General features: G+C 46.7%; 1 protein-coding gene across 1 annotated transcript in view; it reads right to left on the bottom strand.

Annotated features, from left to right (window-relative positions):
- sli (slit guidance ligand) overlaps positions 1–14,465 on the bottom strand; it is a 434,906-nt gene that overhangs the window by 193,810 nt on the left and 226,631 nt on the right. The window contains exon 5 of the mRNA XM_050192987.2: positions 2,330–2,401. Within this exon, the coding sequence (XP_050048944.1) occupies positions 2,330–2,401 (72 nt within the window). The remainder of the gene's footprint in view (positions 1–2,329; positions 2,402–14,465) is intronic.

Below are 14,465 nucleotides of genomic sequence, written 5' to 3'. Positions count from 1 at the left end.
GGCCACGCCTTGTTTCCCCCGTAGCCCACGGTTTCACCTTGACCGCGTCAGACACGACCACGGTTGCGTTACAGCACATTCTACCCGTTCTGCTAGGCACCGCAGTAAGCGGCCGAGTACGTGCAGGCGACACAACGCGGTATTCAAACGCGTCCACTGTGAGCGCGCACTAGCAGAAGAGAACGCGCCATGTTCCACCTGTGCGTTGCTGCTGGGCTGCGCGTCGAAGTGGCCGCCGACAGCGGTGCGAAGCTCCCGGTGCCTGTAGCCTATAGGACGAAGTGGGAGCCTCATAGGGTATAAAAATCATGATTATTTTTGTTATTAAATGCTCGTGGAAGCCGCCCTTGACGGCCTACCCAGTGCGAAAATGAAAACATCCATCTTGCATGTTCGTTTGTGCTCAGTGACCACCGAATGGCTGTTAGAACGATACCAGAATCACTTGGTTTCGGAAAATCGTCCGTTCACGGTATCTTAATTGAAAATTTGTAAATTAAAAAAAGTTAGTGCGCCGGAACTGCAGACTCCTGAGCAAAAGTGGCCACAAAAAGAATTGACTGGCAAGCTGAAGACGACAGCGTTGAATTCTTGCAAAAGGTTGTCACCGGCAGCGAAACTCGGATTTACGAACACGACAAAGAACTGAATTCGCAGGGCAAGGCGTGGAAAAAGGAAGATGAGCCAAGGACAAAAAAAAAAGTGCGTAAGAACAAAGCAAGAATTAGTCATGGTGATCGTGGTTTTTTTATTTCCACGGAACAGCGCACCGCGCATTTGTACCTGGAGGTCAGTCTGTTAATTCAGCTTTCTACGTAGATGTTCTGAAGCGTTGAAAACACCGTGAGAGCCGCCTGCGACCAAATTTGTCGAAAAAAAAAAAGCGCTCGACCTCATAATTTAATTTTTATATAATTTAGCGCAAGAAAGCGAAATCTAGTGCGAACCTTAATATAACGAAGCAAAACGTAAGCTCGCGTCAAATGGCCGGAGCACGAAACCTTTGGCGTCACGCCATCGTCGTCACACACACACGCTCGCGTCAGACACACAGCTGTTCGTCTTACACTAAAACCTTGGTACAGCTGTATAACACTTTTAAAAAAAATTATGAGGTTTTACGTGCCAAAACCACTTTCTGATTATGAGGCACTCCGTAGTAGAGGACTCCGGAAATTTCGACCAACTGGGGTTCTTTAACGTGCACCCAAATCTAAGTACACGGGTGTTTTCGCATTTCGCCCCCATCGAAATGCGGCCGCCGTGGCCGGGATTCGATCCCGCGACCTCGTGCCCAGCAGCCCAACACCATAGCCACTGAGCAACCACGGCGGGTTGTATAACACTTTGCGTAATCCCATACTATATCGGGTAGCCAGCTACCAGCAAAATGCGTCGCATAACGTCGATTCCCACACTGCGTAGAATCTGCTTAATTTGTTTTCTTTATTTTAACCAGGAATGACGTATAGCTATGCGTGGCATCCTTGCCGACAACCGCATCTCTAGCGAGAACAAATCAGCCATTCCTCTATTTCCCTACATATAGCTAGCATACGCGAATCAATTCTAGGGTATTACATTCCAAAACCACCACCTGATTTTCACGCACGCCGTAGTAGGGGATTCCGTATAAATTTTGACCACTGCAGGGGATCTTTAACGTGCCCCCAATGCACGGGACACGAGCGTTCTTGCATTTAGCCCCATCAAAGCACGGCCGCCGTAGCCGGGAATCGAGCCCCTGACCTCAGGTTTCGGTGCGCAACGTCAAAGCCACTAAGCCACCACAGCGGGTAAACGATAGTCAGCTATGCCGTCAATCTGCATAGGCCGAGATATACTACCGAGGGACATAAATCGATGCCGGACTGTTTGATGCCGGGCGACGTGCCATCGGTTGGACGCGAAAAAAAAAGTGCTATGACAGTGCGAATTAAAAAGCAGATAATGTTGATTATCTGATAGAGAAGAACTTGCACTATAGACGAAGCCATGCACATAGGGGCGCGCGATTCGTCCACGCAAGTAAGCACCTCACCGGTGTATTCCGAGCGGAAAAGCTTGACCGTATACGTGGCGCCGAGTCGTCAGCCGCACCTGTGGCACATGACGACACGGCGCGGCCACTCGCGTGAGACGAAACTGAACGCAAGCTGAACGTGTGTTTCGAACAACGATCTCCTATGGCGCCCCAGGTTTTTACGTGTTGAGAACTGCCCCTGGAAATAGTTTGCTGCAATGCTGTCACGGGAAACTGTTCACTTATCTCAAATGTTCGCCGTCTTTCATTGCCAGTAGTCGCCGATTAGTGGGCAGCAATACTTACAGGTTTTTTAGTAGCGTGGAAGCTCGGAGCATCTTCTCCCCCAGCGCAGCAAGCTTGTTATGGCTGAGGTCCCTGCAAGGAGACAAGGAGAGGCGGCGCCTTTTAAACGCTGCAGTCCCACCTCACCAACTGCTCGGGAAATCAAGAAAGATCACCTGTACGCCGCCTTTTTGTTAGCTAGCCGTAGTTGCATTCGCCAACAAGCAGCCAATTTACGCGACAGCGCTCTTCTTTTAAAGAAATGAAGCGGTTCTGTGACCGCACCAGCCCACATCGTCTGCGTCCGACGCACTACCACCAACAACTACATTTACGCCGCTGGGCAAACTTTCAAACTAAGCTTTTAGGACAGAAAACACCATGTGCCCAGGGCAACAAAGGTAGAATGCAAAGAATATTCAAGCAATGAAAACAGCACGCTAGCTTCGCACAGGTGAGTTTCATGCTGTAGACGCGCAGTGAATCTGCAAAGATAACGCGAGAAAACCACAAAACTAACGCTGACAGAAGTAAATACCCCCGTTAGTTACGATTTCAGAGAGGTAATTAAAAGAATATTATTGCAATAGCATCAACAGATGCTCAAGAGACGAGCCGCCGCGAAAAAGACAATGAAGTGTCTGGGCTCTTGGCGCAAGGAAGGAAGGAAATCAACTTTAGTCAAGGTCCTGCAGGCCACGAGAGCTTTGGGCTCTCATGGAGTGCGCATCTCCCACGACGGAACCGGGAGGTTGAGTTTCCTGGCGGCGTCGTGGACCTGCTGGACGGCCCTGAGTTGGGGAGCGAGTGCTTCACTCCGGATTGCTTTTTCAAACTCGCGCTTGTGAAGCTTGTGTCTACCTGACGGTGTCCCCTTCCCTATAACTTTTAATCTTTAACTGCCGGCTTCTTGGCCAATCCCTCGTAGTGGGTAAGCGCCACAATTGAGGAACCAAGCAAGCAAGCAAGCAAGGTGGCTCCAGTGTAAATACAGTGTAAATAGTCTGTTTTGTCGGCGTCATTATCATATCCCCGTCCCCGCCACGGATCTCCGCAGCGGTCGGTGCATCGACGTTGTCGCCATGGCTCCCGGTGAAGAGACCGCAACGTACGGCTGCGGCTCGTGAGACTGCTCCGACCGTCACGGTTGCCCACCATCGCGACCCTGGTGTGTACGCTGGCCTGGAGGGACACGACGTTGACGAACGGATCAAGCTCTGTGAACGCGTCTGTGCAGTTGGGGTTTAACGATTATGCTCGCCCATGTCATCTTTCATCTCAGCGGCACCCCACGCGTGTGGCTCCAAAAGCATGAAGACGAGGCCACCAGCTGGGACATTTTCAAAGAAAAAAAAAAAAAAACATTTGGGCGCCAGGCTGCCGCGAGAAAGGCTCTTGCAATTCGTGGTCAGACATCTACAGAGCCGTACGACGTTTCCTACATCCTCGACGTCTTGGCTCCTTGCCGCAAAGCTGACGACACGGTGTCTGAAGCAGATAAAAGTGTCGCATGTGCTAAAAGGAATCGCGAACGACGCTTTCAATTTGCTTGTTTTCGGCAACGTCTCGACTATCGGCGCCATCATAAAGGAATGCCGTCGCCTTGAAAAAGCTAAGAGCCGCCGTATCACGCAGCACCTCACACGGCTACCAAATACTGCTGCCACGGACGTCGACATGTGAGGGTCAACCACGTCAGAGAAATATATATTCCAGAACTTTTCACGGTACCAGAAAACATTAAGTAGAAGACGGAATTAAAAAAAAAAGTTTCCATAACTTTTTGTTTCACGTAGATAGATTACGCTACAAATAAATGACATATCAAATTACAAGTGTCGCGAAATAAAGAAATCGCAACAGCACTAAGTATTATCACTAATTAACACTAAGGTTTTAGGCAGTGTTATAGAATATTGGTCTATATACTAGAATTAATTTTTTCTCAGTTGCCTAACCGCAGCACAGTGACTCCGCATTGGAAATTGCCAAAATAATTGCAATTCATAAATGCGGCTAGATCCATAATCCTTCTAATTATAGGCCCACCTCTTTGACATCAGTTCCCTGTAAAGTAATAGAACATGTTATTTACTCCAAGGGTATAAGTTACTTGTAATCGAACTTCTTTTAACCCAGCCAAAACGTTTTTCGCAAAATTCGCTCCAGTGACACCCAGCTTCTCCTGACACCAGACTCCGACAACCAAGCAAGCAGACATTTCCTGCACAATGGACCTATCCGCCTATTGTATTGGCTACGCGGGAATTTACTCAAAACCACCTGAGACCTCGAACAAGTCGCCACCTCGTTGGACAAATGATGTAAATACATTTCCTCTCGTTTTCATCGTCCCAATGCCCGCCGTCGTCGTCGTCTCCTCATTCGACGGTGAAGAACACCTCTCCTGGTCCAGATCGCATCAGGGCAGAGACTAAAATCTTTATTCAAACTAATGGACGTGCTACCTTTAAATAATATATTATTATTTAAATTAGTTGCATTTATCCTCTTGGATAACGTCCATAAAAGGGGCGAAATAATTATTTTAGCACTAAAATTTCGCTTCTAGCGGCAAGTCTCGGTGGGTATATCGATTAGAAATATTGTTACGCGAACGAAGGATTAAAACTGGAGACTATTTACAAAATATATTTACAAGAGATAATGCAGCGCTGGCCAGTTCAGCCGACAGCTCGAGAACCAGAGAGCGTTCTTCCTCCTCTTTTCTCGAGTGATGGCGCCCACGCGCTTCGTTCAAACAATCAAGTACCATACGCGTGTACCAATATTAAGCCGGCGAGGTGGCAAACAAGCTTGTTAACACTGTGGCACGCTGTCTCCCTCTTTTTTTCTTTTCGCATAGTTGTATCTGCGCAAAGCTCGTATATATACAGGACGTTGAGATGGTCTTGGAAGCGTCGCCATCCTTTACACAGAGCCGTTTACTTTGCTAATGTGTCATTACGGCAACTCTGGTGCCCGGTGTTTACGCTTCAGTGGAATAGAAGCGTTGGTCAGTTGGTGTAGCACGGTTAAGAACAAAATAGACCAATACACAGCACAGAGAGCGCCCGTGTTGTTTCGCCTTCCTATCTGTCTTGTGCATTTGGCTATTTCATAATGCTTACGTCTTTAGTATCGCCATACAGAGCGAATCATGTAAGTATATGCTTATTTTAATATAATGAGACTTGGAAATGTTACGCGACTATGCGTTTGAAAACCGTCCTTTTTGTGTCTTTCTGTTCTATGTGATCACAGCCATGAAACCATATTTTCAATATTTGGCGGTATGCTATTTATGAACAAGAGTTATTGCCGTACTGGATACCTTACACCTTAAGAAGACGAGTTATTTCAAGAGATATCTTTAGGTGCGCGCAAGTATCTTTAGATGGCACGCTAAGATTTTCTTGCGCGGTTTAACCAGTAAATCTCATCAAAAAATTAACTGCGACAAAGCCCCTAAGAACTTACTCGGTAGTTAATAGACCAAATCGTGAATACTTAAAAAGTAAGCCTTTCATCGCAGATTTTAATGTTGGGTTAAAAAGGTAGGTGCACATGGTTACATGCGATATGCGGCAACGCCCTATTTACATGCACACAGTGTATACTTCTGACAAAAAAAAAAAAACATCAAGCCTAACTAAACGCCTTCTAAAACCTCTCAACATTTACAGGGAACAGGAGGTGAATCCAAATGGCATCACTTATGGCAATGACAGCATGCGACAGCCACTGAAACAAGGCACGAAGCACAATATTCCTGACCTCGGAAAGAAAACAGCATAAATACAAAGGCTTTAAATTTTCTATTAAGAATGATGGTGGCCGCTGAGTAAAACGTACAATATAGAAGACACTGTACCATCAGAATGATACCAATAAAAACGGCTAGAAGTTACAACATAATAACGTAGAAGCAGCTGAGTAACAAAAATAACAAAGGTTATAATTATGTCAATAAATAAATTTACACGGAAGAAATAATTCGCATATTTACATTAGTATATTCCCATATTTTGCAATGTGAGCATGTGTACAAATGGGAAAGCATGTGACGGCAGCTCATGCAATGCCGTACAGGGCACTAAGCAGAATCTACTATATTTGAATGCATGGGAGCTGCATCCCGTTGCCAAAACATAAAACGAGGGCAAATGTGTGTGATGGACGTGATACTTTCGTTTTAAGCATGAAATGCTTTCAGCTCCCGTTGTCGGCGACCAGAGCCGTTATCCGGGCACTTAAACGAGAACGTCCGGGCAAGTTGCGAGAACAAAATGAGATCATCCGGGCAACCAGCCAAACTTAAGAAAATGCGGTCTCTGGCCCCCAAACCTTAGTACAGGAACGCATTACATTCGCTAGTTACTATCCAAACAAGTTACAAAAAATATTGCTTCCGAGTTCTTCCAAATGTTTGTTCACAATATCACTCAAGCTGTAACTTCTAGCCCGCTGAAGCTTTACTTGTCCTTTCGAATAGCGACGTTCAAAAGGCAGATACAGGGCCCCATACACTTGACTGTCATCTTTTAGCGCTGAGACAGGGTTTAACGCCAGCGGTCCGTGAGTTCCGCGGCTCATGAGATGGCGCCACGCTGCGTGACCAAGCCGGCAGCGTCCGGCGCTCTGCGGATGGCTGTTTGGCCGAGACGATACTTGCAATGACGTTCAGTTCAAAACAGGTTCGTGTGGTGTGGTGGGGTGTGCTTTTGCAAACATACACTGTACCCGTTTTAAGGTTGTGGCTAGTGTCATCTCCAACCAATATGCTTTGCCGGCAGCCATATCGTGCTTACATCTACTTTCGATTACAGAAGAGCCACAATTTTTATTAGTTCAGTAAACTGTGGCGGCACACTTAATAAGCCAACAATAAACAGAGAACTCTGGTGTTCGTCACATAAGTTAGCCCTGTATCTAGAATTCCCATTTTTGTAATCTCGGGAATGTTTGCTTACAAAGGTAGGTGGTGCCAAAAATTGGCATGTACACGCGGGCAAATTGCTTTAACCTTGGGAACTCTTCCGAGCCTGGTACCATAGAAAAATTGATCAGATTTTCTTCTTTGTACTTCAAGATGTCGTTTGACTTGGACTTCAGTTAGTTCTAATTGAAAGGAATCTGGTAGGGGATCCACATCGCAGCTGAATGCGGTTTGGAACATTTGCCCTTCCTGCTTCCTGGCGTCAAGGTCAGGGAATCGTCCGCAAAATTGTGTGTGCAGGTCGCCGGGCATTCTTAGCGCAAACAGGAAAAGAAATGCCGTATTTGCCACAAGCTCCAATTCTTGAACAACAGCGGAAATGCTCCCACTTTCGATTTTGCACCTGTTCTTAGAGAAACTGTTGGTTTGTCCGGAAGAATGTTATGCCCATGTATACAGGTCATGACCGAGGTGTGCGTCTCCTTGCAGCTTCACACTGAGCTTATTCATCTGGTCGGTTAAGTCGTCGCAGAAGGCCACTTTCCAGAGCCACTCGTAACTGGACAGAAGTGGCTCAGGGCGATCCTTGTGCGCAAAGAACACTTTCTTTCTTTCCTAAGTTAAAGGGACAAAACTTTTCCGCAGATCAATCTATACAGCCGTATAATACGTTACGTCTACGAACTCAAATTCCATCGCATTTAGAAAGTTAAAGGACTGGCGGTGATTGAGGCCACGCTCCCTCATTATTTTAACAGCTGAAAGAACAGATTTAAGAACATAGGACATGCCTACGTGTTTTCACAGAGGGCGTGCTCGTGAATAATGCAGTGCAACGCATAGGCTTTGAGAGCCCGTAAACTTCAGAATTTTTTTTTTATTTGCCTATACGAGTACTTTTTTAATGCGTTACGATTAGGTGTGTCAAAGTGAAAAAAAGTGTATGTGTGTGAAGTATGCGTGAAGTGTGGGTAGCCCGTCACGTGGTAGAGGCAGTGAGGGGATGGGAGAGCTTAGAAGCACGTGTAAGAGCCATCAGCTGCCGGAAATACAACTGGGTGATAGATAGCTCAGGCACTGTGCTTCATTCATACTGCAAAATGTGGAACGGAAGAGGGAAGACCTCTGCAGTAGTTTGCTGCAAGAATAGTGACTGGCATATAGAAGAATGGAATGAATCTGTGTGACCACGGACAGCCTGTGTTCCCGGCCCTTCACAATGAAGGGCTTTCCTCGCTCGAGGATAAAAAAAAAAAAAGAAATAACTCGTCCGCCAATGTTGTACCGTTAATCTCCAGAGAACGGGCTTCAATTCCGTAACGTCGGCAAGAGTGCGTACCGCTCGTTACAGTCACAAAGGAGTCGCGCCGCTTCCTGGCATATAGTAAGTTCCTTGCACGTTATGTACACACATCCACCCCAACACATACTGAAACTTTTGCCCACTGTATCACTCGCGTATCAAGACTAAGTGAATGGAATCAATTAACTGAAGCGTGTGTGACGACTATACCGACAGCACATGAATGTTCGAAGCTGAGCGTTTCGTGACGGTCCACAGAATGAGCGAATGACTACGCGATAATGCGTCTTTGCTGCAAGCTATTACAATGTAGAGAATTACGTGCCAAGCCTTAATTATGCGCGGTAAGACCGAATTTACTGCAATTGATTACCCCCGCAAGCGATTAAGCAGAAAATAAACATTCACATAGCGACCGAACCGAGGAACATTACTGAGTCATGTATTGAGCGGAAATGCGGGCGGGAAGAAACCGAGTGGGCAGGACTCACAAATGAAGTTTAATGAAAGGTTTTCCAGGGAGCGGAGGGCCGCACATGCGCAGTCAGAAGGCTGATACAAATCTCATGCATTATCACATGTAGACATTGTAAAAAACGCTACAGCTCAGGGAGATAACTAATTTCTTTATCCGTCAAGGCAACTGACGGGACACTGACACACGTGGCAGATTGTGCGTATATATGGCCAACCTAAATAATTTCTCTCGCCAGTCTGTCATTAGACTTGTTTAAAATGGGTGCATTTTGAAATAGCGGAGTGCAACAGCAATCTTTGATGTGTGCAGGTAGGTGCACACCACCCGCAACAGCCTTTAAAGACGCAGGGTGCTCCCTGAGTCGGTCGTTTATACATCGACCCGTTTGGCCAATGTAAACTTTACCGGAGTGAAGCGGAATCTGGTAAACGACCTCAGTGGCGCAAGTCAAAAGAGGGTTTACGTGTCTCTTCTCACATGCATTTTTTGCACTTTTCGCTCCGATTACGTATTAGAGGTCACAACCCCGAGAGCTCACAGGTGGCTGTGGAAACTACGTCCACCTCATGCGCCTAACCATACATCAAAGGTAGGTATGCACCTACCTGCACACATCAAAGACTGCGGTTGTACTCCACTATTTCGAAATGCACCCATTTTAAACAAGTCTAATGACAGACTGGCGAGAGAATTTATTTAGGCTGGCCATATATACGCACAATCTGCCACGTGTGTCAGTGTCCCGTCAGTTGCCTTGACGGATAAAGAAATTAGTTATCTCCTTGGGCAGTAGCGTTTTTTACAATGTCTACATGTGATAAAGCGTGAGATTTCTATCAGCCTTCTGACTGCGCATGTGCGGCCCTCCGCTCCCTGGAAAACCTTTCATTAAACTTCATTTGTGAGTCCTGTCCACTCGGTTTCTTCCCGCCCGTATTTCCCCTCAGCGACACTACCTGATGCACCAACTGGCCCAACAGTCTACGTTACTGAGTCAGAAACATAACAAGCCGCTGCTTCAAACTAATTGGCAAATAAACAACTAAGCGCAAAGGGCGCTGTAATCCTGATTTAATTCAGAAGCGAAAACTCCGGACAGCTTGGAAAACATTTCTAGCCCCGCTTCTATGTACCAGTGCTCGCAACAGTTCGACAAAGCGTATAATGAGCTCTGGCAGCCCTTTTACACCTACTGTCACTGCTCTCGTTTCAACCCACAAAGAACGGTCCTCTCAGCCACCCTAGACAAACTGGACAAGCGCCCAATGTCAGAAAACAAGATCCTTGGACACTGGCCTACGCGAACATCAGCGCGGCCTGCTATGAAGGCGCTGCTGCGATACTTGAAAGACACGGGACTTTCTGACAAATTGTGACGGTACACTGTGTGACGTAGGACTGTACGGTGACACTGCGTAAGACTAGGAACGGCTTTGCGGGCTGCGTGACAGTGCCCACAGAAACAGTTCGTGTATACGTGCGTGTGTGTTTAGGTTTTTCTTTTCTTTTTTTTATATCCTTCTCTCTCTCACCTATCGCATCCCCTTGCCCCTCCCCCAGTACAGGGTAGCCAACCGGAGATAATCTCGGGTTAACCTCCCTGTCTTTCCTTTGCTTTCTCTCTCTCTCTCTCTACATTTACTCTAAAGCTGCTGCGGCCAAAGCTTCGCGTGTCGTGCGCCCAGTCACCGTCTACGATGTTCGCAAAAACGGAGCTTTGCCGAGCCGCACCGGGGCGCCATCCACCGTAAGGCAGCTGACGCAACGATGGATGCGTCACCACGTGATCAAGCATGGCAACAACCGTGGGATGGCCGAGAAAAGGGCCTATAACCACTGACGAAGCTTAAAGCTTATGTCATCCCGTGACGTAAACATTAGGGCGTGGTTACGCGCGCTCCTCACGAAGTCGGTTTCGGTTTCGCCCTGAAAACGAGCGGGAATTGTTTGCGCCAACCTGCTTCAAACAACGGGTTTAGAAACGCTTTAAAAGTAGATTTATTGTGAGCTTGCCATTAACTGCAAGCGTCCAGTTGGCTTTGGCGGCCTAACGTTGATAACTGATAAAGTTAATTAGCGAATCTTGGATAATTAGATTGCTAAATGATCCGACAGGGAGTTTTCTCTTGTCCACCATTGTTGCGATATATGTTGTCCCGCAAAAGCATTATTGTGATTCGAATCCCCTGTTGTTAATAATCAGAGACAGCCGTCGCTGAAACGCCCGCTATGAAGAAACACAATGGTTACGTACCACTATTTTTCTGAAACAGCGCGCCGTCGTCCGGATGGCTGGAGCTTATAGTCAAGCTGCATATATAGGTGTAGCTTTCTTTTTCCGATGACTAATTCTTGTTTTTTCTTTTCCTTTATGGTGTAAATAAATTTACTCATTAGTTAATTTATTTATTTACTTATTTAATCTGTACTGTTTCTCCCATTACGTTCTCCTTGGTGCTCAGCGCTTGCTTAGCATTTTCACATTTTGTGCTGCACATAACATGTTCAGTAATTCAAGCCGCATTGTACTATTTCTTATAGCAAATAAATAATGCGTGGACGATCAGGAACCAAAGGACATCGACGACACCAATTACCGCATGTCGCGCCTGGGCCCTGGGGCGCGAGGCGACCTCACCCGTTCTCCCAGCTCAATCAGGCGCCATAGAAGGGCATTCCAACGCGTTCTGCTGTGCCCGAGCATTCCGCCAAGCCGCCGAAACATGTGGTTAAAAACGGCGCAGCGGTTTTGACACAGATCGGCGTTAGAAAATGCGCCGTGGAGATCCCGCTTCGCATTCCCACGAGGCTCCACTTCCCACACGTGTCAGCAGCCACAGCGCGCGTCCTCATCTGTCACTGCCTCCGAGAGCAGCGCGCGCAACGCGTGCCTGGCGAGACACGGGGCAGGGGGCGAGTGAACCAAAACGGTTGGTGACGTTCCTAGTTATCGTGTTACAGAGCCCGCGGGCAAAATGGAAAGGCAAACGTCGAGGGTTTGTCCCACCAGTCAGAGGAGCAAGGCGTCGACGCTCCGCGCAGCTCGCCCATTTTATAACGCAGGATCCCGTCGCGCCAAGTCTGACCCGAATTCCCCTAGCGACGGCGCCCCATTCGCAAATACTCGTGAGAGGCACTCAATTTGTCACGGTCTCGCTCCTTCCGCTGGTCTAAGTTTGGCGACGAAATTGTTTTGAACTCTGCACCAGTCTTGAAGCGTTAGTGCTGCAGTGACAATAGCTTTACAAGCGTTTTAATCGTGTAGTCGAGTTCGTGAACGCAAGTGCTAGTAGTGCGGAATTAAGAGGCGAAGGTGCGCTCGTACTCCCAGCGCCTATACGCAGAGGCGCACGAACTCACCGGCACCTGTACGGAATGCCAGAACTATCAGACCAAGTAACGCCAACAACTACATACGAGGGAAGTGTGGCTGAGAAGAATATTTAAAACGGCAGATGGTAGCGAGATCGCACGCATTATATCTTGTACTCATTCAGCTCGCTGTATAAATACCAGACTTGTGCACGTTATAGAAAAAAGTAACCGATTACAAATGCTTCATTGAAAAACGTAATTGATCAGTTACCAATTACTGCCCCACGAAAGTAATTGAGGAATTACACAATAGCAATCGATTACTTCTACGTTATGTTTTCCTCCGAACTTTAATTAACATTGCATATACACGATAAACAGAACAAGCTGGCCTGGCACTTCCAGTACGACCTCTGCAGCCATTAATACGCTGTTTATCTGCACTAACAACTGCCTTTAAAAACTTTCGCCGGCCATCGTCACTCTTTTTCGCTGTGAAGACATCAGTAGCGACACTGAAAACTTGCTCGAGGAGGAAAAAATGGAAAATTACAGGGTCACATAAGATCTCTCGTAAGAGGTGAACGGTGAAAGCCTACTCTTCCTACTCTTATCATTCGCCTCTTTCTCTTTGTCTCTTCTGTTTCACTTCTTTCCTTTAGTCATTAATGCTCATTACTAAGCATTTTTAGTCCCTTGTAATAAATTGTGGTCATTACAAGCCCTCGTTAGACATATTGGTCATTTTGGAGTCATTAGTAGTCATTATTAGTCATTATTAACATCTACCAATCTCAGTTATAACGTAATCATTCACTAACTGTCACTATAACTCATTTTCTCTTTTTTAATCTGTCTTTATATGGCGTTATGACGCTTCGGCGGACACTCCGGCGGTCAGGTCTGTTGACACAAACTTTACCATAAGCCTAGCAAGGCTTTCGCTTTAAAAGACGGGGAGCATAGCCAGTTCGCTCAATTTGCAAGCCGGGGAGTAGGACATTGTTCTAGCGTACACGGATCTTTCGCATAATATATTGGCTGCTCAGAAACTGGGTCCTCCATCATGCACAGCGCTTCATTGTTGCTGGGACTTAGAGAAGACACTCCCGGTTGGGCCAATGTAAAGTTGAAAAAATCGTAGTTCAAGCTTTATTCATCAACGATGTAACTTTTACAAAGAAATGTATACAGAATTAGCACTACATAGGGAGCCCCAAAGTTAGAAACTGTCAGGGGGACTCCCATACATGAACAAAATAAAAAAAAAACGAGATATAGATCAAGCATTGGTTAAACATTGGTTACGGCAACATCGAAGGGTCACAAGTTCAAATCACCTGTTATGTTCCTTTTTTTTTCGCCCCTTTTTCTCTCTTTTTTTTTTCTTTCTTTTAATGTCTTTTCCTTTATTTTATCACTGTACGGGAACCCTCCTAAAATAAAAAAAAGAAAGATATATATCTTCAAATATGTACGGCCTCACATGTGCAGGTCATAAATACCAGGTTCTCTAGCCGAGTGCCATCCGTGCGGTATAACCGAGCTCAGATTGGTCCACCTTGACTGATCAAATAGGGCACCACTGTATATTAAATGAGGCGTACAACTCCTGCGGGACCCGCCGTGGTTACTCAGTGGCTATGGTGTTAGACTGCTGAGCACGAGGTCGCGGGATCGGATCCCGGCCACGGCGGCCGCATTTCGATGGGGGCGAAATGCGAAAACACCCGTGTACTTAGATTTAGGTGCACGTTAAAGAACCCCAGGTGGTCGAAATTTCCGGAGTCCTCCACTACGGCGTGCCTCATAATCAGAAAGTGGTTTTGTCACGTAAAATCCCACAATTTATTTTTAAATTTAACTCCTGCGGGGACGGTACAGTATCCGCCTCCCGTGCAAGAGGACCGTGATTCAAATCCCGGGCCGCACAATTCTCCACCGGAAAATACCAGAAAAAAAAACAACCGTGTGTTGAGAAAATTGCACAAACAGGCCTGGAGTGCGGCCTGATCCCGGTGACCAGAACCGGTAACGCACTCTCTCACCAGAGCAGGATTGGCCACCCTGGTGCAGTACTTGGCCACAACCTCCTATATGAACACAACAATCAAACCCCGGC

This window comes from Dermacentor andersoni, chromosome 1 (genome assembly GCF_023375885.2).
Source record: "Dermacentor andersoni chromosome 1, qqDerAnde1_hic_scaffold, whole genome shotgun sequence".
Taxonomy (NCBI): Eukaryota; Metazoa; Arthropoda; class Arachnida; order Ixodida; family Ixodidae; genus Dermacentor; species Dermacentor andersoni.
The sequence above is the reverse complement of the archived record's forward strand: the minus strand, read 5'-3'. Positions and strand labels throughout refer to the sequence as shown.